We start from the raw sequence: 27581 nt of genomic DNA, 5'->3' as shown, positions 1-27581 counted from the left end.
CTTTTTCAGTGCCCCCCTCACACCACTACATCTCTTATGCACCCATTTCTGACATCCTATACACAATACCGAGTTAGCCTTCACTCTCCTATCACATACCCCACAGGGGTCTATTTTACTTATCACTCGTTCCCCACCTTCCCCACTCACCATTACCTTCGTCTTACCAATATTAACTTTTAACCCTTTCTTTTCAATAACACTTTTCCATCTGTCAAATTTTAACTGCAATTCTTCCATGCTATCAGCCATCAAGACTAAATCATCTGCATACAAAATCTCAAATAACAACCCCTCCATTATGTTTCCACACACAACATCCATCACAATTGCAAACAGAAACTCTGATAACACTGATCCTTGATGCACTCCTACCTTAACACTAAAAGCGTCCGACATCCCCCTTCCAACCCTCACCTTTGTCTTTGCCCCTTCATACAGCTGCATCACAGCTTTAACAAGTCTCTCATTCACTCCTTTCTTCCTCAACGCCTATTCAATGACCTTCCTCGGTACTCGATCAAAAGCCTTTTCTAGATCCACAAAACACATGTACAATCTTCGTTTCTTCTTTCTATAATTCTCCTGCAACATTCTCGCCATGAACAACGCATCCACCGTTCCCCTACCAGGCATAAACCCACACTGCATTTCATTAACTGTCACCATACTTCTCAACCTCCTCTCAAGCACCCTCCCCACTACCTTCATTCCGTGCTCTAGTAATTTCACACCCCTGTATGACCCACAATCTCTCACATCTCCTTTGCCCTTATACAACGGCACCAACACACTGTGTCGCCAATCCTCAGGTATACCTTCATCATCAAACATACTGTTAGCAATTCTCATCATAACTTCAATTCCTATCACCCCACTCACTTTAATATGTTCAGCCGCCACTTCCGAAACCCCTGTCGCCTTACCTAGTTTCATTTCTCTAACTGCTTTCTCTACTTCCTCCATCGTCACCTTCTCTATAGGTCCGTGTGTGACCACGGATTCCACATCTCCATCCCACTCATTCTCTTCATTCATCAACCTTTCCATATGAGCTTTCCACACCTGAGCTTTTTCCTCCTCATCTATGCACAACTTGCCAGATCCATCCCAAACACATCCATTCCCTATAACATCTTTCCTATCCCTCATTGACTGCTTTGCTACTTTGAACATTTTCCTCGAACTCACATCAGATTCCATTTCCTTCATTAACCTATCTGATGCTTTCGTCATTGCAGTTGCCACTGCCTGTTTTTCAACCTTCTTAGCCTTCCTATACTCAGACTCCGCTTCCTCCGTCATGTCCCTTCTCCATACCCTAAACCTCTCCTTCTTGACTTCCAAAACCCTTCTTATATCTTCATCCCACCACCACGTCTCACCATGCCTACACTTTCCTTTCGTCCATCCACATACTTTATCTGCCGTAGCCAACACACAGTCCCTGTATCTCTCCCAAACATCTCCATCCTTACCACTCCCAATTTTCAGTCACCTTCACTTCAAATGCCTTCCTCACCTCTGCATCCTGCAACTTCCATGTTTTTCTCTTTGCCACAAACTTATCCTTCTTCCTCCTCCCCATTTCTTTTGATGTCACATCCATCACAACCATACTATGCTGCAACATACCAGGTATCGCCTTCACATTCTTCACATACTTCCTATGTTTGGCCCTTACCAATATATAGTCGATCATCGATCTATGTTCCCCTGACCTATAAGTAATCAATCGCGCTGGTTCCCTTGTGAACCAAGTGTTCCCCACCACCATGCTGTGTGCATCCGCTAACTCCAACACTCTACGCCCTTCCTCATTCCGTATACCATATCCCCATCCCCATGCACACCTTCATATCCGTCTGCATCCGCCCCCACATGACCATTCAAATCACCCAACAACACCACAAACTCATTCAACCCCGCTTGCCCAATCTCGTCAGAAACATCATCATAAAACCTATCCTTCTCCTCTTCCTTCCTACTTTGTTGCGGAGCATATCCTGATATCACCCTCACTATTACTTTTCCAAACACCATCACCACCACAATTACCCCATTGCTTCTCCGNCTCACTTCCAACACCTTCTCCACCAACTCTTCTCTTACCATCACACCAACTCCTCCCGTACCATCATCCCCCTTCCACCACAACTTATATCTTCCACCTTTAGCCCCCACAAACCTTGTACCCTCACCCTTCCATCTGACCTCCTGTAATGCAGCCACGTCAACCATTCTCCTCTGCAGCTCCTCCACCACTTCCAAACTTCTTCCTGTCAACGTGCCTACATTCCAGGTACCAAACCTCCAACCCCTTGGTCTACAAGTAGTCCTTCCATCTATAGTGCCTTGCACCGCCACACTATAGAGTGGGGTGCCAGTAGCCAGACCATCCACAGGGCCTTGCACCACAACCCCATGGACTGGGTCTCCGGAGATTCTTCGCACCCTCTTCTGCCGGATACTGAGGGCCATTGTTTTTTCCGTCATCATCATAAGCATTTATTATTTGGCTAGTTTTTACACAGGACGCCCTTCCTTACGCAACCACAGTTATAAGCGGTGGGCCTAGCCTTTGATGATCCAACATCACTCACAAGGCAGTGAGGGTCAGTTTAATGTCATAACCAGGACATTAAACTAACCACAGAATTGAACTGAATATAAACACGCGAACCTATAAGAGCGTACGCAAAACACAAAATGATGATAAATAATTTGTTTTAATAATTAATAACGAAACTAATTTTGATTTAACAAGCAGAATGGATTTAACTGTACAGGTGCACAAATCAAGTACAAATTAGAAATTAGATGGCCAGCTGAACTTATAGTAACTATCGACTGCTGACTTGAAACCGCCCATGGAGATGGCATTAACAACGGCCAAAGGCAGTTTGTTCCATTTTTCATCACTCTATTCCGAAAAAAAATTTACGGCAGTCTTTACGACTAGAATCTATAGTTAGCTTGAGGTTACGACCCCTTGTTCGAACATCGTGTGCTAACTATCGTGTGCTAACGTAACGTAGGGACAACATCGGCAGGGAGTTGTCCATGTATTATTTATATAACAAAATAAGGTCGGCTTTTAGACATATGTAAACCAGAGATGGCAAATCCAATTTTCTCAACCGGTCTTCGTGTGGAAGACAACTGCAGGATGTTCTCACACGCGTTGTCCTTCTCAGAACTTTTTCCAGCTCCTCCGTAAGGATTCTATACTTGGACACCGTACTCCATGTGCGACCTCGCCAATGACTTGTATGAAGTTACAAAGCTTCGTTGGAAAAGTATTTGAAATGTCTGGCAATAACACCTAGCATAGAGTTCGCTTTGTGAACTACCTTCAAAACATGACAATTGAACTTCAATTTATTACCTACAATGGCTCCAAGATCTGAAAATTCTTTAACCTCCGGCAGATGAAGAAATCCGTTGCCAATCCATACCATAATGGTGTAGAGCAAACACGGTTTGTTGGAACAAAATTTTAACAATATGTTTAATTTCAGTTTCCAATTATTAAACCAAACTTACCAATATTGCGCATAAGACTGCTTTTGTCCTCTTCACTCTTCAATACTCTGCAAACTTTTGAATCATCTGCAAAAGTAGGATATTTTCACATACAGATAAAATGTCGTTATTATAAATAAAGAAAAGCAACGGCTCAAAACCCCACCCTGAGGGATCCCACTCAAAACCGGTCTTGGCTCTGATAAGGCATCATCTAGTTTGACCTGAAAAGTTCTGATGCTGAGATATTTCTCGATCTACTTTACCATCTTTTCATTCACATCATACCTTTGAAGTTTGAACAACAAGCGACTATGGGAAACCTTGCCAAACGCCATCTCAAGATCCATGTAGACTACGTTGACCTACCTCGTGACCCTGGTCCACTCCATCAGTTATATCTTCTAAAAATTTTAAGATTTGCAAAACCGCAGAAGTCCAGAAATGAAACCTTTTTTGATGAAATATTTCAGGATATAGTTCTTCATCAGTGCTTCCATGATTTTACAACTAATTGTTGTGAATGCCATTGTACGATAATTTTGTGCCTGGTTTTTTCTTCTTTTCATATACAACGGTACCACATAACATAACCTCCAATCATCGAAAACAACGCTTTCATCTAATGATCATTGAAATAACCTGCATAGGTAGGTGTTAATCAAACTTCGCTATTCTCACAAAACTCTAGAATGTATTCCATCTGGTTTCGCAGATTTGCTAGTGTTCAATTTTTTCAATTTTGCTGATACCATTTTTTTATTATTCTTTAAAAAATCAAAATCTGACATACGCAGAAACTGTTACAACATGCAAGGCAAAAGTAAAAAATGATAACGAAAAATATTAATAAATAACGGAGAATAAATGATTAAAAGTAAAAACGAAAGAATGAAATCAATAAAACACTCAAAACCTATATAAACAGACATTAAAACAAAATCCGTATTCCACACTGGTGATGACAAATGATTGTTAAGAAGCTGTTCAGAAGGTAGTAGCAAATAAATTGCTTCTGAACAGCTACAAGAATAGAATTGACAGTGGACACATTAACATCTGTCCTTTCTGCCAAACACATCCGGACGATGTGCCACATCTGTTCAGCTATCCACAGAATTCCACTGTCCTCAATCCATATGTCCTCAACCCGGTCGCGGTGGCGAACTGGCTCAGGCCTCGCCTGGAACCCTCGTCCGACTCCTAGGAAGGGCAACAACAACAAATGATTGTCGAAACATTTTTTTATGTTAGAATGTACATATGCAAATAATGAATAAAAATTTTGTGTATTAACTGAACTGAACAAACTTGATAATGAACTGAAATTCGTTGTATAAAAAATTGAAAAACTCAATTGAAAATTGAACAACGTATGCAATGCTGTGATATTTTTAAACAATTGGATATCAGATAGCCTCAATCCTATATATATATATACATATATATATATTTATTTATTTATATCAATCTTCGTTTTGCGTCCAGAGGTCCGATTTCTCGAGGTAGGACGTTGTTTTCTTTGCCATCAACTTTTTGCGCCAAATTAGACGATCAGTTGTATCCATTTTATTTAAATTTAAAGCTTTCATGTCTTGCTCGATTGTTTGCGACCAGGACTTCTTTGGACGGCTTTAAGACGTGTGCCAGGTACTTCAACATCTGCAAGAGAAGTTATGGCACTGTTTCCATTATTTCCATTCCACTGTTTTCATTTATATATATATATATATATATATATATATATATATATATATATATATATATTATCAACAATTTATTAAGCGCATTATAAAATTAAAATTTCTCGAAAGCGCTCTCTATTATAAATGAAATCAGTGAAGGTCAATAAAGTACAAATCGATAAAGTATTTCTATGTCAAAATAAATATGTTTTTAAGTTCTTAAAATCATCCAGGCATTCTGAGCGATTGCGGAAGACTGTTCCAGGCAATTGGTCCTGACACGGCAATATTTCTAGTTGCAGTTTGTAGTTGAGTAGTTGTCACTGCCAGTAAGTTGGCATAGTCTGATCTCAATTGAAGAAGCTGGTTTTTTAAAGATTTTATTTAATAGATATACTGGTAACAACCCGTTCATAGTCTTATACATAGTCACACAAATCTTATAGTTGATTCTTTTTTTCACTGTTAGCCAATGTAGGTCTCTTAAAATGGGTGTCACATGGTCATACTTTCTACGTCCAACAGTTATTTTTGCAGTTCTATTATGTGTCGATTGAAAAAAAGCAATAGATTTCTCTGGTAATCCATTGAACAAGCTATTACAGTAGTCTAACCGTGAATGAACAAACGCATGAATTAAAGTTTGCTTGGTTGTTTGATGTAAAGATTTTCGAATGCGGTATAACTGGCAAAGCTGATAAAAACATGATTTAGATATGGTTTTTATATGATCCTTGAAAGATAATCTCGAGTCAAAAATACATCCTAGGTATATTTATATATATACATATTTAAATGAATGTATATATATATATGTTCGTGTGTTTGTATTGTCGGCTATGGACTCTCAAACAGCTGAACATATTCTAATCATGTTTTCACAGTATGTATATATATGTATATATATAAATATATGTTGGTAATAGACCATAATTTTTACAATATTCTATAAATTCTACCGAATGTTTGGCGTTAATATGTTTGTAGTTCGTTTTTTCAATTTTTCTCACTAAAGTTTTTTGGTGAACGTTTATTTTATTAAAATTCAAAATAAACTTATTTTCCGAATTCATGCTGCAAATAAGGCCATATTTCGATTCCGAATGAATCATCATCAGTGCTTACTGCTGTTTATATAGGGAAATATTGACTTTGTCAAAATGAACTTAGATCAGTGAAGGTCAATGAAGTACAAATCGATAAAGTAGTTCTATGTCAAAATAAATATGTTTTTAAGTTCTTAAAATCATTCTTGAAAGATAATCTCGAGTCAAAAATACATCCTAGGTTTGTTGCATTTTCACAGAATTGTATTTCATTATTATCAATTTTGACTGAATTAATATTAATTTTAGAAAGCTGTTGCCATGTAACGACAGATAAAAATTGAGTTTTCTCTTGATTCAATTTGAGACAATTTCTTGACATCCATATACCTATTTTAGTCAGGCATTCAATGAGATTTTCAACTTTACTTTTAAACAGTTCTGGTTCACTGCTAACTATTATTTGGATGTCATCAGCGTACGCATGATATGAAAATCCAAAGGATTCTATTACTTCATATACTTCAGCAGTGTAAAGTACAAACAAAATAAGTCCCAGGACTGAGCCTTGTGGTACACCAGATGACATTGCTTCAATACCAGATAATATATATATCCTCAATCCTATATATATATATATAATTATATAAATATATATATATATGTATATATATATACACCGGTAAAAAATCATAATTAATGCAGTAATTTATGAAATTTCTCTATATAAACCGCAACAAGTGCTGAAGATGATTGAAAAATCGAAATGGGTCATGTACACTCGTGAATGAATTGGGAAACTCTATATTATTTGATTTGGTTAGAAAAATTAAGAAATGTAAGAAAAAACTATTCAATGCTAGAAATTCGGTTATATCAATTCTCTATATAAACCGCAACAAATGCTGAAAATGATTGAAAAATCGAAATAGATCCTATACATTCGAGAATGAATTGGAAAACTGTATATTATTCCAATTTTAATATAATAAATAATGACGACAAGAATTTGGTTATAAATATTGAGAAATGTACAAAAACTATCATAAACTATCAAAATTTTGAATCACAACTGTTTAAAGAGTTAAATCAACTGTTCGGTATATATAAATCGAGGACAACACTTCTCTACCAATGACATGGTGGGTGAAGGGCTTCTTCTTCGTCTTTAGCGAAAATTTAAAAAACTGAGATAAACAAAGTTTTTTTACTGCTTACTTCGTGTAGCACAATGACTTCTCTCTCCATTTGCATGGACATTTTGTTAAGAATAATTTAATTTTTTTGGTCTATTTAGCACAATCTGTTTTGTGACAATTGTCATTCACATGTGGCTATGGCGCTTAATGAGATGAGATATAAAAATAAGTCAAATTGGAACATGGTCAGTGTTTGGTTTGCATTCACAAGACATAGTAGATACGTCAGGTTCGTTTAATGGAATTATTAAAAAGTATAAATTGTAACAATTTTTTTCCACAGTTCTAATTAATTATCAGTGTTATCAGCAACTCACAATACATATGAATCATCTCGTCACATTCGTTCCGTCTGATTGCCTGAAACCTTATTTTTGAACCCGGTTACTGTAACATGCATCTTACTTTCCGCTTCTTTCCATCATGGGGCTTTTAACCATTACACCATCTCGCTTTTAATTTTTATAACATGAAAATTAATTTATGATTAATTTATGATTCATTCCGTCTGATTGCCTGAAACCTTATTTTTGAACTCGGTTACTGTAACATGTATCTTACTTTCCGCTTCTTTCCATCAAGGGGCTTTTAACCATTACACCATCTCGCTTTTAATTTTTATAACATGAAAATTAATTTATGAGGCGTAAAGGCGTAAACTTACCTCTGTTTAACGTTTTTAGAAGCCTTTTTAAGACCTATTTTCAAAATTTAGCTGATAATATTTTTGCAAAAATTTATTGTGAATAATAGCGAAGCTATTTAACAGACAGACAGACGTCTGTTAAATGAAACAAATCCCATCAATGTCAACTTTGACGTTCCACCAATCGAAGGTCCGATTCCAGACATCACTGTAGAGGAGCTTACAGAAGCTCTGAAAGCTATGAAGGATGGAAAGGCAGCAGGGCCCTCTGGACTCACAAATGACATTATCAAAGCATCTGGTACTGCAGGTATCGAAGCGTTACTACAACTTTGCCGTGAAGTGTGGAGAAATTGCTCAATGCCGACTGAATGGAACTATAGCACGACAGTTCCGCTATACAAAGGCAAAGGTGATCCATTAAACTGTTCATTATATCGGTGTATACGTCTGTTAGAAAACACCCTGAAAATTGTCGAGAAAATCATTGAGAGAAGATTAACGTCGTGCATCACAATCGGAAATTATCAATTTGGTTTTCTAGCGGGGAAATCAACAATTGATGCAATTCACATCCTTTGGCAACTGCAAGAGAAGTACCTTGCAAAGAATCAACAACTATCACACATTTTTGTAGATCTTGAAAAAGCATTTAATCGAGTTCCCCGTGAAGCAATCAGGTGGAGTCTACGTCGACAACTCATTCCAGGAAATCTTGTTCGACTTGTGATTGAAATGTATACGAATACTAACACTCTCGTCTGCACAACTGTTGGAAACACAGATGCATTTAACATCGGCGTTGGAGTTCACCAAGGCTCGATTCTCAGTCCACTTTTATTTATAACTGTGATGGAGGAAATCGCAAAACCGATACGCACTGGTGACATTTGGAATCTAATATATGCTGATAATATCGTTTCAACAGCCACGTCTGAGCAGAATGCAGCACAGATGTTTGAAGATTGGAACACCAGACTCGCCGATCATGGATTCAAAGTCAACATCAGCAAAACCAAAGCAATGAACACTGGTGAACCCATCTAATCCACAGCTACTGGACGATGGCCCTGTTCAGTTTGTAAAGCTGGTGTAGGTAACAATTCAATCAAGTGTCAGCAGTGTAACCAGTGGTGTCACAAACGTTGTTCAAAAATAATTGGTACTTTATATAAAGTGTCCAATTTTGTTTGTCCTGCTTGCATCAATCCACAACAACAAATTCGAAATAGCAGTGTTTTTGAAGCTATTAAGGTAGAGAAAGTCACATCGTTTCAATATCTAGGGGATGTTCTAGATTCTACTGGAACAGCTGAAGCTGCCATACGAGCACGCATACGTGCAGCCTGGAATAAATGGCATCTCCTTGCCTCTATATTGATGCGGTGTGACATCCTACTACCACTACGATCAAGACTTTATAAATCTGTGATACGTCCGGTTTTGTTATATGGGGCAGAAAAATGGCCAATGAAAATCAAACTGGAACAACAACTTCAACGAACCGACATGAAAATGCTCCGATGGATGCAACAAATTAGTCTGAAGGACCACATTAAATCTACCGAAATCTGGTTTCGTGCTGGTTTAAATGACATAAAGGACGAATGCCAGAGACACCGTCTGCGGTGGTTTGGTCATGTCAAACGAAGTGGAAACAGTGCCATACGATATTGCTGTACGATATAGAGATTTCATTTGTTCACCTTTGCTTTTAATGAGCCACTCTCTGCACTGGTCTGTCCGAGCTAGTGCGACTTGACGTCTGGCATAGTTGTTCTTCTCACGGAAAATTTTGTGATCATCAACAGACTTTGATTTATGCCATTGCTCGTTTGCAGTTTTGTCCCGTTCATACTGGCTTTTTATACCAGTTTTCCCCCAAACTGTAGTTGTAACGTTCATCAAAACTGTTTTGTATGTACTCCAATCTATAGTGGCTTGCGATTGGTGGTCTAACTGTGATGCGACAATCTGTTGAAATTTTTCTTGATGAATATTGCTTTTCAGCTTCCACATTTTGATTCTCCGAGGCATTTGTCTAGACTTATGTTGTGACAGTTTGACAACCAGGAGTCTATGTTGGGCGACACTTGATTCGCCAGGTATAACTTTGACGTTTTTGAATAGCCTTCGGTGTTGTTGCATGACAGCGAGGAAATCAATTTGCGTAGCTAATTGGAATTTTTGTATGTTATGAGATGTTCCAACCTTTTTCTAAAATATGTGTTCAGTAAACAAAACCTGTGACTTACAGCAAACTCAAAGATGCGGTTGCCATCTTCAATCCGTTTTCCATAGCCAAAACCGCCATGTATGTTGTCAAAACTATCTGTTTTCTCTCTAACGTGACCATTGAGATCGCCTCCAATCAGGATTGTTTCAGATTTTGGTATTGTTGAGATAATGTCAAAAAACGCAGCCTAGAAGTCATTTTTCATCTCTTCTGATTCGCCTGTGTTTGGTGCGTATGTAGAAAAAATAGTCATTGTTCTCTTTTTTAGGTGAAGCTTGATCCACATGAGACGTGAATTAATCCTTTTAATATCCAGTACTTTTTTGACAAAAATTCCAACACCATTTAGCCGTTTTTTGACCATTCCAGAATAGTTTATATTTTTCATTGTCTGAGTTGATATGACAGACACCATTCGATTTCCATCCGGTCTCCTGAAGGCAGCAGATGTCAAGCGTTCCAAGTCTAAGTACTATAGAGGGGCCATTCTGAATTTTTCTGCAACATCCCTCCGCTATTGCATACTTCCCAGGAATTCTTAGCACCCTTTGACCACTTAAGGCCTGCTGGGGACTAGGGGCCGTTGTTTTTGTTTTTGATGGCATAGGAATAATTTGGGGAAAGTTTTTACATCCGGACACCCATCCTGACGACAACCACCAGTTATAAGCGGTGGGCCTAGCCTTTTGCTCAAAAGCACGCAAGGCAGCGTGGATGCAGTTTTATGTCATGCCCAGGATTTGTTCAGTGATATAAATGTATAAATTTTGTATAAACTTTGTGTAAATTAATTGATATTATTTTTGAATTTTTGTTTGATTTTCTGTATCAAAAACCACAAATTTTAAATGTTATGGAATCAACAGTAGCTAAATTAAAATAAATATTAAAATTTTATTTAATTTCTTGTAGAATAATAAAATGGTCCCATTTTTAACTATTTTTTTTAAAAAGGAACTGAAACTATTCCATTCTGTATACGCTCCTGTGTAAACCATCCATGAGATCAACTAGTTGCAGGCTTATTAATCGATATATAACGACACATAAAGAACAACCGTATAAAAACGTGGTTGAAAAAACCTCGTAGCACAAAAATGGGAAGGTGCGATGGTGTAATGCTTATGGTGCCTAGCACTGCTAATGCAATGACCGTGTTCGAATGTAAAGAGATTCTCGCCTACCACATGCAATGTGTGTGAGATGTGTTAATCACACGTACAGTTTGTTTTTGATACCTCTGAAATATACTGAAGAGGAAATTGAAAAAAATAACATAAGCGGCAAACCTGCACTCTGTATTTATCACAATGGCAGGTAATTTATTAGTATATCTCAGGTCAAGCGCCGTTTAACTTAAAACATATCAAATGTGAATTAACCAAAAACCATCGCATTCATTGTTAACTTTGTATTTATGTTATTGGAATGAATAATGATTCAAGTTTTCTTTTCTGCGTTAATGTTACGATTTTGTTTCAGTTTTGGCCGACTTATAAAGACATGGATTCCTTTCATCATTATAATGTCGATCATAGTCACAATTGCTCTTGTTGCTAATTTTAAAAAATTTTAATTTGTTTTTTGATAAGCATTCTTTGTATTTATATAGCAGACGTAATTGTGTGCTGAAAAAATTAATACTTTCATTTAAGAATTTGTACAAATTGTGAACAAATTTCTTTTCGGTTTGTAGATTAAAGAATCCCAATGGGAATTATGTTGCACTGATTTCGTGTTCTCATTTAAGTTGATTTTTCAAACTAGAATATAATAGTGCAGTTCGCTTCACTTTTTTTAAATTTATATCTTAAATACGATTATTTTAGTATTTAATTTAAAATATATAACTAGGATTAATAAACTCTGCACTATTTGAGTCAATTTAATAACGCAAGTAGCTAGTACTCAACTAATGTCAGGTGGACTTGAAAACCTGCCTTCTTTAGGATCCATTTCCTAAGCTATTTTCTCAAGCATATCATTTCTATCCAATTTTAAACCTATATTTTGTTTTTTTTGTTTGGTCCTAAAATTAGAACTGATATTGTCTCTCCTATTATTGTTTTAAATAACATCCCGGTTAAAAGAGCCTTCTCACGTAAATTTTTAGGCGTTGTTATTTCCTCTAATTTGTGTTGGTTCTCTCACATCAAGCACATTTCATCTAAATTAACTAAAAATCTGGGCCTAATATAAGCTTAATATAATCTAATAATAATATAATCTAAGCTTTCTAAATTTGTTTTGTTTACATTATATTATTCCATTGTTTTGCCCTATATTATTTACTATATCTCTGTTTGGGGTTCTGCTCCGAATTCTAACGTTTGCATTTTTTGACTTTGGCTCAAAACTATTTTCTTCGAATTTTATTTAACTTACATAAATTTGATTACATTTCACACTATTATTATCTAGCGAATATACTTAACTTGAGTCAATTGTATGCTTTTCATTTGTTACTCTCATTTTTCAAAATTTATAGATTATACCACTGTCAGTCTCTTTTTCGTGAACTTATTCCATTTATAAATTCAAGATGTGATCGTTTTCGTATAAACCCTGACTTTTACCTTTCAACTCCTAGGTCAAACTTTTTCATCCACTCAACTTCGTCATTATCAATGCGTCTATAGGATTCTTTACCTGTAAGTGTGAAAAATTCTTCTTCTAATGGTACTTTCAAGTCTTCCAGTATTCTGTCCGGACATCTTAATGTGCATTGAGTTGCGCTTTTACTTATTCTTATTGGCTTTCATCTACTCCATGGTCTGTTTTATATATTTTAATTTACATTTGATTGTTAACATTGCATTTACTTATATATTTTGATCTCTTGTGGTTCTGTCAATTAAATTGTTTTTTCTTCAAATTTGTTTTTCAATTCAATTGTGTGCCTTTTTTGTAATTTTCTGTTGAATTTTGTTTGCCTTTCATTGTATATTTTTTTTGTCTTATTTTATGTTCCATTGCACATTTTCTAGTTAAGGTGGTCTGCACATAATATTTGTATCTTGATCTCCTGTGCTTTTGGCCAAATAAATTACTATTCAATTCAATTCTTTCAGTTTCATCTTCTTTAACTTAATCAATTTATTTTTTGCTTTTCTCTTTCTCAACATACATAAACTCCGAGATTTCTCCGAATCTGTTGACATCTATCTATTTTTAGCCATGTTCTTTTATATATAATTATATATAGTTCATATTCTGCAACTTTATTGATGGCTGATTTGAAGTTGTTCTGGGTTATTTTATATTAGGGCAATGACAATGTCAAGACACGTTTATAAAGTCTATTCACTTTTTAACGTCTTCGATTTATTATACCGAATGTTTCATAAACATTTTGTAAATAAACCAGGTTATCGAACCGGAACTGCACCGTAACCGAAGACCGTTAAAAACCGAAATTTTGCTCGGAACAAAAACCGTAACCAAACAGAAATATTATTTGCTAGCTTAACCGAAAACCGTGACGAAATAAATAACGATTCGATGCTAAAATTTAAAAAAAATATTTTGTCAAATTCAGAAAAAATATTTAGATAATATTTCGTCTTTTAAAATTCTACGTTAATTTTTATTATCTTTGAAAATGTGTTATCTTTCTTTTCGTTTGCTTTTCGAACTGAGTTCGCCGATCATTTGAGTAAGAATTGCCACGTGAAGAGGAATCCAATATAATCGAAGAAATTAGAGATCAAGTATCATCATCTTCGAAATCTTTGCAAATTACAATTTGCAAAAAAGTTTGTAAATAATTTTAACAAATTAATTAAAATTTTAGTTTTGTTTACTTTTTTTTACAAGTTTAATAAATTAAACAATAAACTTTGCGGTAAAGTTTGAAATTCGCGCTCCTATCGGTTTACCTTTACCGACAATGCTGCGCCGTTTTTTTGCAATTTTAATTTTTTCGGGTTAAAATCGTAAACTTTAATGACAACAATAAACAACTTTAATGACAATGTTTTAAATTTAGAATAGGACGAAACTAAGAAAACGCCGGCCGAGAATTTTTTAAATATAATAAAACGGACAATAAAAGCACTTGTAATATTTGTAAAGTAAAGCTGTTATAAAAGAAGATCATGCTGCCAAGTTTGAACGTCATTTGAAACGTAACCATGATGAAGAGTTTGAAAGTGTTCAGCAAAGAAAAAAAATTAAAGTATGATGAAAAAACAGCTCCAGATAATCGTATAGAAACACTAGCAACACAATTTCAAAATTTAAAGAGTTGAAAATCTAAAGGCCAATATTAGATTGCCTAACAAGATGGAACAGTACATCAATATGATGACATCATTATTACAATGCAAACAGTTCAACCTTTGCAAAAAGTAGTCTCGATTACTATTTTTCTGAAGACAAATGGAAAAAACTTAATTTATTAGCTACTGCACTTCATATCTATATCTATCTTCGTTTTGCGTCCAGAGACCCGGTTTCCCGAGGTAGGACGTTGTTCTCTTTGCCATTAACTTTTTGCGCCAAATTAGACGATCAGTTGTATCCATTTCATTTAAATTTAGAGCTTTCATGTCTTGCTCGATTGTTTGCGACCAGGACTTCTTTGGACGGCCTTTGGGACGTGTGCCAGGTACTTCAACATCTGCAAGAAAAGTTATGGCACAGTTTCCACTTCGTTTGACATGATCAAACCACCGGAGACGGTGGTTTGATCATGTCGGTTCTTTGAAGTTGTTGTTCCAGTTTGGTTGTCATTGGCCATCCTTTATTTGAAACAACATTGAAACTTTAAAGTGAGCAATTGACACTGAGTGATTTCTATGGTGTTTGAGTGGATTGCAAACTAAAATTGAAAAATCTAAAAAAAAAATTTGCAGAGACTTTATCAAAAAATTTGAATGTAAGAGAAAAGTTGTTATTAAACAATAAAAGCCCGTTGGGATCACTTTATTTAGATCCAAGATTTCCCTGTCACAAAAAATGCAAGCAGTGCAACATCTAAAGTTGCTTTGGAATAAACTAGTGGTTTTAGAAAAATCTGAATTAGAACTTATAGCTACTTTAGATGTTACATTAAGTGAGTCAATTGATGAGCCTATGGATGAATTTGAAGAGTTTCTAAAAAACAAAGAGGAAGAAATAATAACTGTTAATAAATTTTTTCCAATGTCTGGTGATGTTGATATAAATATCTTATAAAAGAGTTTAAAAATGTGTAGAGGTGACAAAAAATGTGTTTTTCAGTTTTGGGGAAATAAATATCCTCAGTTATACAAATTAGCAAAGGTAGTGCAAGTGAGCGTGGAAAGATCTTTTTCTGGATTAAAATTTATCCTCAGAGACTGCAAAAGTGGTTTAAATCAAAACATTTTAGAAGATATATTAATAATCAGAGGAAATTTTCATCTTTTTTGAAATAATCTTATATTTATATGAGTGATTTTAAAACATCTTTGTAATGATTGTTTTAATTTGTTGAAAAAAATATTAGAAAGGTTTCTTTTTATACTGACAACATTTAAAAATTAAATGCTTTTGTTATTGATTTCTTATTATTCACAAGTTGTAAAATTTAATTCAAATTGACATAGTGGTGGTAAATGGATGTCCGTTACATGTATTAAGGAATTATGCTTGAAAAAATTAAGTTTCGGAGCGAAACCGCCAAAAAAAAAACCTATATTATTTCAGGAACGAAAACCGAACCAAAATTCGTTTTGCAGACTGGACCGAAACCGTAAACCGATACAAAAAAAATTACGGCTCGATCTATTTATTCTAATTATATGGGCTCGATGCCCTGAAATAAACACGTTAGCAAGCATTGTCTTTGTTGAATTTGAGTTTTATTTTTAAAATATATTAATTTTTCGATGTTTTGCAAAGTTTCAAAGTTCATCATGTCTTCATCAAAAATGTTAGTAAATAAATATTTTATTAAAAATGATTTTTTGATATTTTTCTTGTTGACACGTGTTTAGTACCAATGTAAATAAGTGAATCTTAAATAAGTGGTCGCGTGGGTTTTGCTATTTGGAGAGATTTTGGTGAGCCTTTATAAAGTGGCTTAGCGTCTGCATAAAGTATATATTGTTATAACCGTCACAAATTCATTCGCTGGAGGGCTAGTGTCGCTACGAAGGCATATGATTCGAGGAGGAACTAGAACCTTCCGACAGTGAGATATTTAGGACGTTCCATAAGCGTTGGTAAAACGGGTATATAAAGGCATGCGAGATATTGAATTGATTGTCGTTGAATATTTGATATTAAAAGGCTGATTGTAGTGTTGAGAGCTATATTTGATATCTGACTGCGGTTCGTTTTTATTGTATTTGCGATAGTTGTTTGGAAAGCGATAGTTTTCGAACGTTAATAGTTTGTGGACATTAACGATTATTAGTAAAATTTAATAACGCTGATTATTAATTATTTAATTAATTATTGTTTTGTAAATAAATAAATCGATAATTGGGAAGTTATATTGCCTTTATTTTTTATTAGGATTAAACGAACTCGTCGTCGACCGGCCAGTTATAACAATATTATAATGTAGTTGGTCTGCTTGTAGTGATATATTTTTGAATTACTATAAATGTTAATTATGGTGAAACTATTTTATTTTTTAGAAAATGCACTGTTGATGATGTAATGTGCATGAGTGAAGGTGGAGAATTCTAAAAAACTTATCCATACATTTCACCTCCTGTTGGATATTTGACAAAGGAAGACAGTGCTGCTGAAAATACTGATAGCGCTGGTGATTGATGTTTAAATCAAAAAGGCGTTTAATTTTGTAAAAAATCATCGTCGTACGAAGCTCGTCCACTTCACTATCTTGGCTTCAAGAGAGATATGGCTGAGATTTAGCTCAAACGTTACGCTTCCCAGCTTCAAATGGGTAGGCCAGTCGGTAAACTGCCATGTTTAGACAGATGGGTCTAACCAGAAGTTAGGCCTGATGTGAAAAATCATCTTATTATGTACTTACAAAACCAAAAAACCATTATAGTTTACTAAAAAAAAGCTAATTTCGTTTGCGTTACATCCAGAAGAGTGTTTCATCAAATTAAATTGACATTTGAGATTTATCAATAATTTAATGATTGAAAATTGTTTTGTTAATAAAATTTCAATAACTTTGACGTTATGTAATTGGATAGGGAGTAAAATCATGGATATATATAATTTGAATATGGCAGGCGCGTTATATATATACATTTTTCATATATATTTAACATCAAGGTCAATTTAACAAATATTTGTTGACAAGTGAATTTAAGTTAAAGTAAGCAATCAGTTTTTAGCCGGTTGTTTAGCGATTATCGTTCTAGTTTCTTTTTTTGTCAATTTATTGACATTTAAATAAAAAATTTGCCTATGTTAAGACATTTGATCGTATAAATCAATAAAATGTCAATTACTAAAAAAAATGTTTAATGTTTACGCGTAAATTCCATAGAACTAAGCAAAATTATTAGGCAGGTAACAATTATTATGCCATATTCATTATATCCATGAGTAAAATAGTAGTATAAACTACTAAAAATTGTGCCACTTATACACCTTTATACGTGGCCGAGTGGTTAACGTATCCGTCTACTACTCCCACGACCCGGGTTCGAATCTTGCAGTTTCTGCAGGTTTATCCGGGTAGCCAGCCAACCCAGCCGTCCATTCTTTCGAGGCTGATAAATGGGTAGACGACGTAAGTTGTCGCATGTTGGCCGGCGAAATGGCTCAGTGGTTCAAATGCTCGCTGAGTCAAACATCTCAATGGCTATCATATACTCAGCGTATATGATGCGGTACTTGCGCGTGCACATAAATACATGTGTACGTCGTGTGAAAAGGATAAACAGCCTTTGTGGCGAAGATGGATGCTTCAGAACATAATAATATAATATATAGATAATAAATATGCAACATCATTGTAAGTGGTTCTGCGTATGTCCGAGCTGCAATAATAAAGACTAAAAAAAATAAAGGCTGGATATTCAAATTGCTGCAAAACGAAAGACACAACTTTATTGAAAAATTTTTCATATTTGTGTTTTGCATAATAAAATACACTTTATATACAAATTTGACAAAAATCATGGGCGTCGTTTCAGATTTTGGTTGGGGGGCAAACTTATGTAGTCCAGGACGAGGCACGTAAACTATATATATATTAAATTCAAACTGTCAGAAATGCAATTATTGATGAAAATCAAAGCATGTTAGGCGTCAATTAACTTGTTTAACTATTCGATTTTTCTAACGATTGATCGTAAATTATTTACAAGTTTCTTAATGTTCAAAACCAAAATTTGTATTTATTTTATACATGATAGAACAAAAAAGCTTAATTCGGTATTCCTATACCATCTTCGGTGTTCGAATTGACACGTTATGTATGTGGCCAGATGCACAAATATATATATATATATATATATATATATATATATATATATATATATATATATATATATATATATATATATATATACTGTGTCTCTACTCTATTTTGTTGATTCTTTATTTGTTCAAAGTGAATACTTAACGCTCATTTTATAAGTTGTTTGTTTAAAGTGAATACTTAGTTTTACAATCTTCAACATCGTTTAATATAACACTTTCACGTGTTTTCATTATCGACGATTCCTCTGTTTCTAAATTTAATGGTAGGAAGATATCCAATTCCCCGTTTTTGAATATTTAATACAGGATGTATTCATAATTATGGTGCCAACACTCACCAATATTACATTTGAACAAACGATCTGTTCAAATGTAATATTGGATATTGGAATGCGAATAGGCTCGGTTTACAGAGGTAGAAATCGTGCTCTCTAGATATGCTTGACAACATTCGCTATTGCCATTGAGGCATAAACCTTTGTTTGATGCTTTGGTGTAGACTGAGATTTTAAATTCGTTTTGCACATTTTATATAAATAGAAGTCTTGCTATTTGATCATCATCTTCATATGTAACAAGTATATCGTCAACATATCGGCAGTATATATTAGGTTTTAGCTCTGGTTCTTCTTTAAAAAACATTTCTTCGATATGTCCAACATAGAAATTTGCGAAGAGTACTGAGCCCATTGCTACACCGTATATTTGCTGATATAATGTGTTACCCGGGCCAACGAAAACGCTTCGACTGTACATAATCTTGGCAGCGCAACTATTCATCCTTTGGAATTAGTAGTGGCAAATGACTGGAATTTTATATTCTATCTATTATTATGCTGATTATGTCCTCTAAAGGGACATTTATAAAGAGTGGCTCCATATCCAAAAATGTTATTTTGGTGTTAAAGGATGGTTTCGTTGTAGACCATAAATCTATAAATCTAATTGTGTTTAAGTTATTGCTGTTAGGGGTGTAAGGTTTAATTATTTTGTTGAGAATTTTTGCAATAGGATAAGTGATCGCAGGACTTTGGCTAATTATTGGTCGCAGAGGGTTGTTAGCCTTATGCGTCTTGACCGTACCGTATGCATATCCTGGTTCATATTCCTCCGTGTATTTTCCCTTCTGTTTTGTCGTTGATTCTTCTGATGATCTCATTCATCTTTGTCTTAAGTTTAGCAGTTGGATCACTGCTAATCTTAATAAATTTGTCAGCGTCACAGAGAATGCCATTAAGTTTATCATTATAATCATCTTTATCCATAATAACATACATTAGGGTTTTGTCAGCTTTTCAGATGATAATGTTATTGTTTTTTTTTAAGTTGCTGCAGCATCGATCAATTCCTTGTGAGAATCTTGCTTTTAAATTACCTCTCTATTTTTGCTATCAGCTTTAGGTCGTTAACAATGTTTGTGTTGAGTGTTTTTGATTTTCTAAATTGATTCTTAGGTTTCCTCATTTAATGACAATTGAGTCCAAGGTTAAGGAGTTGTTGTTTAGCGATTGTCAGTTGATATTTAATTAAATTAATGAAGTGGTCTATATTTATAGGTTTTATATTTTTGAAATTGCTTAGCTTACGTTGTTTTTATTTTGTTAATTTATAATGGTTGCTATTGATTTGATGTAAATAATTGTTGATTGTGCGTTTAAGTTTGTAGCTGACATCAGCATTATCGGAAATTGCTTTGTAAGCACGTAATTCATTCTTTTGTTCTTGTAATTAGCTCTTTTTTGGTTTTAAATTCATGTTCCAGTCGATCATAGCGGTCATCCACGATGTTGTTTCCAGTCCGTGGTTTTTAATAAATATTGGGTTAAGACCGTCAGAAAAGCAATTATTGATGAAAAACACAGCATGTTCGGCGTTAGTTAACTTCAAATTTAACTTTTCGATTTTCCTAACGGTTGATCGTAAATCATTTTCAAGTTTCTTTAGTTCAAACCCTTTCAATCTTATGTCTGAAATATTCACCAAAATTAATAGGACTATATGATCTTAGTGAATTCAACGAACGTATTCTACAGAGTACTTTGTTTACAACACTCTATAATTTTTTAAGTTGTCTTTTATTATTTTCAATCAAATTCTTCCAATAGTTGTTTCTTAACACTAAATAGAAAACTTTTGTTAATAAACACAGCCTACCAAACACCTTTATCCAACAACGTTTCATCATTTCTATATAATTTCTCCAACTTACGTCTTTTAGATTTCCTACATTCGTCGTCAAACCATGGCCCCGAGGAACATGTCTAGATTTTACAGAGTGCAGTGGAGCTACCCTGTGAATGATAGATGTCGTTTCATCCGTAAACACCTTGTGCACCAAGTAAGCATCATAATCAAACGGACCACTGATAGGTGAACCAAAAATCAATGATAAAAATAATTTGTCATCCACCCGACTCCAAGAACGAACTAATTTTGCCCAAACACAGGCCGCTTCAATACGACTGGAAAAATTGTTTTTATGAAATTGTGGTCTGAGTATATACCGCTTGGACCAACAATACATTCAACTGCAGGCAGATCATCAGAAGACATCCCAAGTCTAACGTACCCCCAAATTATGACTTGGTTCATTTACTCTATGGGTAATTTGATATGTCTTGAATACTTCTAATAATCTAACAGTTGTAGAACTAGTTAAATTTACCATACAAATATTAAAACTCCAGCAAGCAGCATATAATCTACAAGGGCTGATATTTCATCCAAAACATCCATTTTTCATTCAACTCCTGAAAAAACAATGAGAATACAGCTGATGATCCTGGTCTTTATAATGCTAACAAAATAATTTCAGTATGACTGATAAAAAACTTAATAGCCACTGCCTCAAATGACTTCAGTTGTGGCCGGTCAATTCTTTTGAACCTAAAATAATTTCTTCAGCAACGTCAGTTTTTAATTGACTCTTCAGTGAACGATTGAAAGATTTTCATCACAGCTTTTTATCTTTCACACTGTTTTCGCATACACAACAGTAACAAAAATATTTTCTAATCAAAGGAAAGTACGCTGTTGTTCACGACTTTCAACGTTTTTTAACTGGATTCGCAACAAATTAAGCAGACTTTTTCACCATCATTAGTGAAATAATATTTGGTTGTCCATTCTTTCTTAAATACTCCACATTCGCCATCAATCTTTCATTTTTTATTAGTAGACATATTAGTAGACAAGCAGTAAAACGATTAAAAATGAATACAAAGATGGCTTCCGCTTGCATAAAATTCAATTTTAAAGTGTTGCCATTGAACTTAAAAAAAGACTGAAAAGCCTAAATAAGAATAGACAATAAAAAAAATTTCTAACATAATTTCAATTCTAGAATACTGGTCTCAAATTAAATGTTAAAAATTCAACTTTAAAACAAACACAAAATTCAAATCTTTTAAACGTAAATCTGTTCAAAATGTCGGATTGTAAATTTGTATCTTCATTGGAAGATGATGGTAATGGTTCATCGGTTTAATTTGATGGATAAAAATCTTTTTCAGGAAATATTTAAATATTTGGTGGCCAAAGTCCTGTTGATTCAAAACCATTCACTGCCTTTTCAATCGTAGCACTTTTGAAATAGGCTTCTTTAAAAATCAAACCTATCTCATAAAAAGTTATTCTTCGACATCTGTTTGCCATCATCCATGAATCGGCTGAAGAATTGTAAAGAGACTTCAAACTGCTGAAAAAAGCTATATAAGTGCGCTGGAAAAGTCAAGAGCTCAATGCCATTATCTCTAACAAACATCACTGACTCCAATGTTTTATGGCTGTGATGACCATCCAAAAGTATGATGTGTTTGTCATTCATAGATGGTTTGACAATAGAAACAAAATGTTGCAACCATTTCACAAAACAGTCATTGTCAGACCAACAACTTGGAGTGCAAGCCCCAATTGAATTTGGTGGACAGCCATTCATTAACGAATCCACCATTCTTTTTATAGGAAAAGTGAACATGGGCGGAATATACGTAGCACAAAACACAGTCACTGTATGCCCACGTTCTCCACTTGTGATTTTCCCGACTTGTCTAGCTCCTTTGGTACCAACAACTTTGACTGGTTTCTGAACGGTTGATATCCCAGTCTCGTTCACATTCCATATCTTCATGGAATTTTAATCACTTTTGTTCAACAGTTTCCTATAGAGGTTGAAAAAAGCATCACTTGTTCTCTGTCAAAACCGACTAGACGAGAAATATTCATCGGTTCAGGTTTTCTGATTGATAGTATTGGATGCCTTCTCAAGAAATCATACAGCCAATCTAATCCAGCCATCTGTGTATCGACATGGAATGGATGATCCACCTTTCTGACATCTGTTGTGGTCATTCCAAACAATGATTTTCCCCTATTTTGTAAGATATCTACAAGCTGCAATTCTTGATCCATTGTAAAAATGGTATTAAATCGTCCAAGCTTTATAGTTCCCGAAGATGTTGTCATGGCTGTTTGATGTCTTCTTAGAGTTTTTGCAGGAACTCCATATTTTCTGATAACTTTACTAAGTAACTGACCATTGGTTAGAGCATCCAATGCTTTTTCAAACTTTCCCCATCATAAGTTAAGCATCTTGTAGATTTTCTTACATAATTTCTGACCATTTTACACCTTTAAAAATTAAAATATATATAATTTTTATATATGAAATTAATTTACATTATTATACATAAAACATAAATTTCAGTACTTTAACAAATAATTACAAGGATTGCTGCCTACATACAAATATCTGAAATTTGTCAAATAGTTCAATAAATGTAAATTGGGCCTCTAGCCCTTAAGTTACAGAGGCGTTTTACACCCATAGATAATGTTAAGAATAAATTTTATTTAAAAATACAAAAAATTGCTCCAACCGATTAGAAGCTACTTTTGTATATGTGAAAATGATTTTTCTTTATAAAAAACCTATTTTCTTCACAAATGACGATCTTATTATCAAGAAATTAATTAAAAACCCGAATACAAAATTTATAAAACGATCAATTTTTCCCCTGCAAATTATATAAAACTCTGAAACAGAAGAAACCAAACGGAGAAACGGCGTGGTTTTATATTCAAAATAATAAGGATGCGTTCTAATTTTTAAAAATTAATTGAACAACTTTCGGTCTTAAACAAATTTCGTGCAAACTGAATTTAGTCTTCTTACCCCATGCAGCGCTTTGCCCAACGTTACTCTACTTGTGCTTGTGCTGATTCTGCTATCTCTATGTCAGCAACGTTTTTTCTTACATGTGTTTGATCGTCATGTAAGAATGCTAACTTGAATCTTGGATGAACAATTTTGGCCAATTTTCTCATCGCTTTCTAGTGCTATCTGAAAAATCTGCAGTGTACAACACAACAGTCAGATCTGAACAAAACCCGATCAATTTATATATATTTTTCAGTTTCTATGATTAGGTCCATTCATAATAATAAAATTTTAAACTTCAAAAATACCACAAAAGTCGTACACAAATGATTTTAATAATTACACGTTAAAATTTGTAATTATGCGAAACAACTTTGAACGGTTGAATATCTCTATTTTAAGCTATTAAGCATTTGATCCTCAACTACATTGTGAACAATGGCAAGAAATTTATCTTTCGCATTTCAAGCAGTTGGTTGGCAATAATTCTGTTTTCATTCATTAGGTCTGCACTTCAATGTCGAGATTTTTTTATCTAGTTCGCTGATTGCAAACTTTGAAAAATTTATAGTTGCTTGAAAAATTTAATCAAAATTTAGCACTAAAATTAATATGTTATAGGTTTTAACCACTGACCTCAGATGCTTATTATTTAAATAGATTTAGACTTCTTATATAATAATTTTGCTGATTTTGCTATATTCTATTAAAACGGTCATATAATTAAAAGTAATTTCTGCTGAAACTAAAAATGTAATAATTTTTTTGGCAGTTAGCAAACGCCGGCCCACCGGAAATTTCCCTGTGAATGATCGAATTCCTACTAAAATAAAGGCATGGAAACTAAAGAACCCCATTTTCAGTGAAAAATTCGAGAAGTTGGTATCGGCACAGCTGAATCGTCTGAAGAAGGTAGACATAACATAGAAATCTTTTCAGGACACCCTAGTGAACGCTGCAACAGCTGTATGTATAAAATCTGGACCAAAACGCCAACAAAATCACGAAACTTGGTGGTGGAACGAGACGGTGCAAAATGCTATTGCCAGTAAGAAAGCAACTTTCAAATAATGGCAGAAGATGAAGATCGAAAGATATACCGATCAAAGAAGCGAAATGTCAGGTTGCGATAGCTTGTGCAAATCAATGCAAGGTACGGCTGACTGGAAGTAAAGGCAAACAAATTCGGTCACTACCGAATAACAAATCAGGCCAAAAGACTGAAGAAGGATATAGTTGGTACCACATGCATAAAGAATAATAAAGACACCATAATAACCTTGCAGAATGAAGCATCACTGGAAAGATTATTTCGATCAGTTATTGAATGAAACAAACCGTATTGGGGTGGACATTGACGCACTTCCGGTGGAAGGACTGATTTTGGGCATCACAACTGAGGAGCTTACGGATGCGCTAAAAGCAATAAAGGAGGGTAAAGCGGCTGGTCCGTCTGGACTTACAAATGATATCATCAAGGCATCTGGTGGGGCAAGGCAAATAACCAAACCGATACGCTCAGATTACATATGGAATGTGATATATGCTGATGATATCGTCCTGACGGCGGCTGATGATATCGTCCTGACGCAGCCAGAAAGTGACACTCTTACACATTTGTCGATAGATGTAGAGTAAATCGATACTACCAGTGGAATGGAATAGTTGCACAACCGTGCCGATATATATAAAAAAAGAAGACTCACAGAAATGCTCTACATATCGGGGTATACGTCTTTTGGAATACCCCCTAAAAGTTATTGAAAAAGCCATTGAAAGAAGACTGTTGTGCGTTTCAATAGGTGGTTACCAGTACAGCTTCATGGCAGGGAGATCCACCATTGATGCTATCTATATCATACGTCAACTACAGGAAAAATACTTGGCAAAGCAAAGGCGACTGTTCTATGTATTTGAGGACTTGGAAAAGACTTTTGGCAGAGTGCCTCGTGAGGCGATCAGGTGGAGTCTACGTAGACAGCTTGTTCCCGAATATCTGGTTCGGCTGGTTATGGCAACGTACTCTAACACAAAAACTCTGGTCAACACAACAGCTGTAGCACGAATGAATTTGACATTAAGTCGGCGTCCATCAGGGATCAATACTCAGCCCCCTGCTCTTTATCACGGTGATGGAAGAAATAACCAAACCGATACGCTCAGATTACATATGGAATGTGATATATGCTGATGATATCGTCCTGACGGCGGCTGATGATATCGTCCTGACGCAGCCAGAAAGTGACATGAATACCCAGCTAGCCGAACACGTAAACCTTGACAAAACAAAACTATGATCACCGTTGAGCCTGTGGTTTCTGGTCATTGGCCATGTTCGGTGTATGGGACTGGAGTTGGAAGCAACTCGATCAAGTGCCTACGATGTCAGCAGTGGTGTCACAGGCGATGCTCGAGAATTACCGGCTCACTGAGAAAAGTGACTGATTTCGTATGCCCCGCCTGCATCAACCGCGACAACGTGGCCCAGATGATGATACGAATAGCGGGATCAAAAGTGTTACTTCATTTCAGTATTTGGGAGATGTGCTAGATTGTACTGGAACAGCTGATGCCGCCGTTCGTGCGGCGTGGGGCAGATGGCACCTCTTTGCCTCGGTTAGCATTCCTCTACCACTGTGCGCAGAGCTCTACAACACAGCTATATATACGTTCTGTTCTGATGTATGGTGCAGAGACGTGGCCGATGGCAACAAAACTAGAACAGCAGCTTCACCAAACTTACATGAAGATGATTCGTTGGATGCAGCATGTTGACCTATGGGACCATATCCATACAACCGAGATCCTGAATCCGGGACTGTGCACGTTGAAGGATGCATGTCGTCGTCATCGCCTACGATGGTTTGGACATGTAAAGCGAGGCGAAAACGATAAAATAATTTCTGCTACTGAGCACTAGGTGCCTGGCACCCGCCCAAGAAGTCGCCGAAAAAAAGGTTAAAGGTCAATTACACTCTTTCAAAATTCAGAGGATTCAACAAAGCGCACAAACATTGTATATGAATACATGCTAAACGACGCATCACACACGAAGCATGTGGTAGGCGGGGACCTTTTTGTCATATTCAAACCCGGTTACTGCGAAACACCAGGCGACCTTAACATTAGACCATTACGCCGCCCTGGAAAGAAGTACAGAACTTGAAGGCACTTGGTTTCGAAGAGACAGACGCAATGGATAGATCGGCTTTAAAACAGAAGCTGATGAATGGAATAAAAAAGTTCGACCCATAACGTATGAAGACTATAAACGAGGATTGATATCTTTTGACAAGTTTATTTTGAAAACTGTTAACAATATTTGTGATCTCTGTTAAAGTGAGAACTCTATGAGAACTCTAATGTGGTCATTTTTATTTCATACATATTTCTTATTTTAAAGAGTAAATAACATTTTATATTGCTCACCATCAAAACGAAAGTTTGCCACTCATTATCCGTCAACAATCATCAATAGAACTATGTATTTGAGAAACGATTGACCCAGTACACGGTCAAAATTATTGGCAATGGCAATCGTCAACGACATACGTGCGTTCATTTAAAATTACCAACTGCCACATCGTCAGATGTTGTATGTTTTATTTTAACTATGAAGCGATTTTAACATTTTCATTCCATTTCTATTTTAAGTGATTCCATTTGACGTCTTCCGAGTATTTACACAGGTAACTACATTCTCG

The 27581-nt window shown here is 35.2% G+C and overlaps 3 protein-coding genes across 3 annotated transcripts in view; 1 reads left to right on the top strand and 2 right to left on the bottom strand.

Annotated features, from left to right (window-relative positions):
- Nucleotides 1–11913, top strand: part of HELRODRAFT_62632 (hypothetical protein) — a gene marked incomplete at both ends in the record, with an annotated part of 48577 nt that extends 36664 nt beyond the window's left edge. Inside the window, 2 exons of the mRNA XM_009010592.1 lie at nucleotides 7554–7684; nucleotides 11820–11913. Of these exons, the coding sequence (XP_009008840.1) occupies nucleotides 7554–7684; nucleotides 11820–11913 (225 nt within the window). The remainder of the gene's footprint in view (nucleotides 1–7553; nucleotides 7685–11819) is intronic.
- An 8534-nt stretch (nucleotides 11914–20447) lies between these two features.
- Nucleotides 20448–21455, bottom strand: HELRODRAFT_158545 (hypothetical protein; the record flags this gene model as incomplete). The annotated part of the gene is made up of 4 exons (XM_009010591.1): nucleotides 20448–20686; nucleotides 20881–20980; nucleotides 21046–21181; nucleotides 21385–21455. 4 exons carry the CDS (start codon nucleotides 21453–21455, stop codon nucleotides 20448–20450), a joined length of 546 nt encoding a protein of 181 aa, XP_009008839.1.
- Nucleotides 21456–22338: 883 nt separating this feature from the next.
- On the bottom strand, nucleotides 22339–24044 carry HELRODRAFT_158544 (hypothetical protein; the record flags this gene model as incomplete). Its single annotated transcript, XM_009010590.1, has 3 exons — nucleotides 22339–22842; nucleotides 22905–23249; nucleotides 23925–24044. 3 exons carry the CDS (start codon nucleotides 24042–24044, stop codon nucleotides 22339–22341), a joined length of 969 nt encoding a protein of 322 aa, XP_009008838.1.
- Between the last annotated feature and the right edge of the window lie 3537 nt (nucleotides 24045–27581).

This window comes from Helobdella robusta (assembly GCF_000326865.2).
Source record: "Helobdella robusta unplaced genomic scaffold HELROscaffold_1, whole genome shotgun sequence".
In the NCBI taxonomy this organism is placed as follows: domain Eukaryota; kingdom Metazoa; phylum Annelida; class Clitellata; order Rhynchobdellida; family Glossiphoniidae; genus Helobdella; species Helobdella robusta.
Note: the sequence above shows the minus strand (reverse complement) of the source record. Positions and strands in the feature narration are given on the sequence as shown.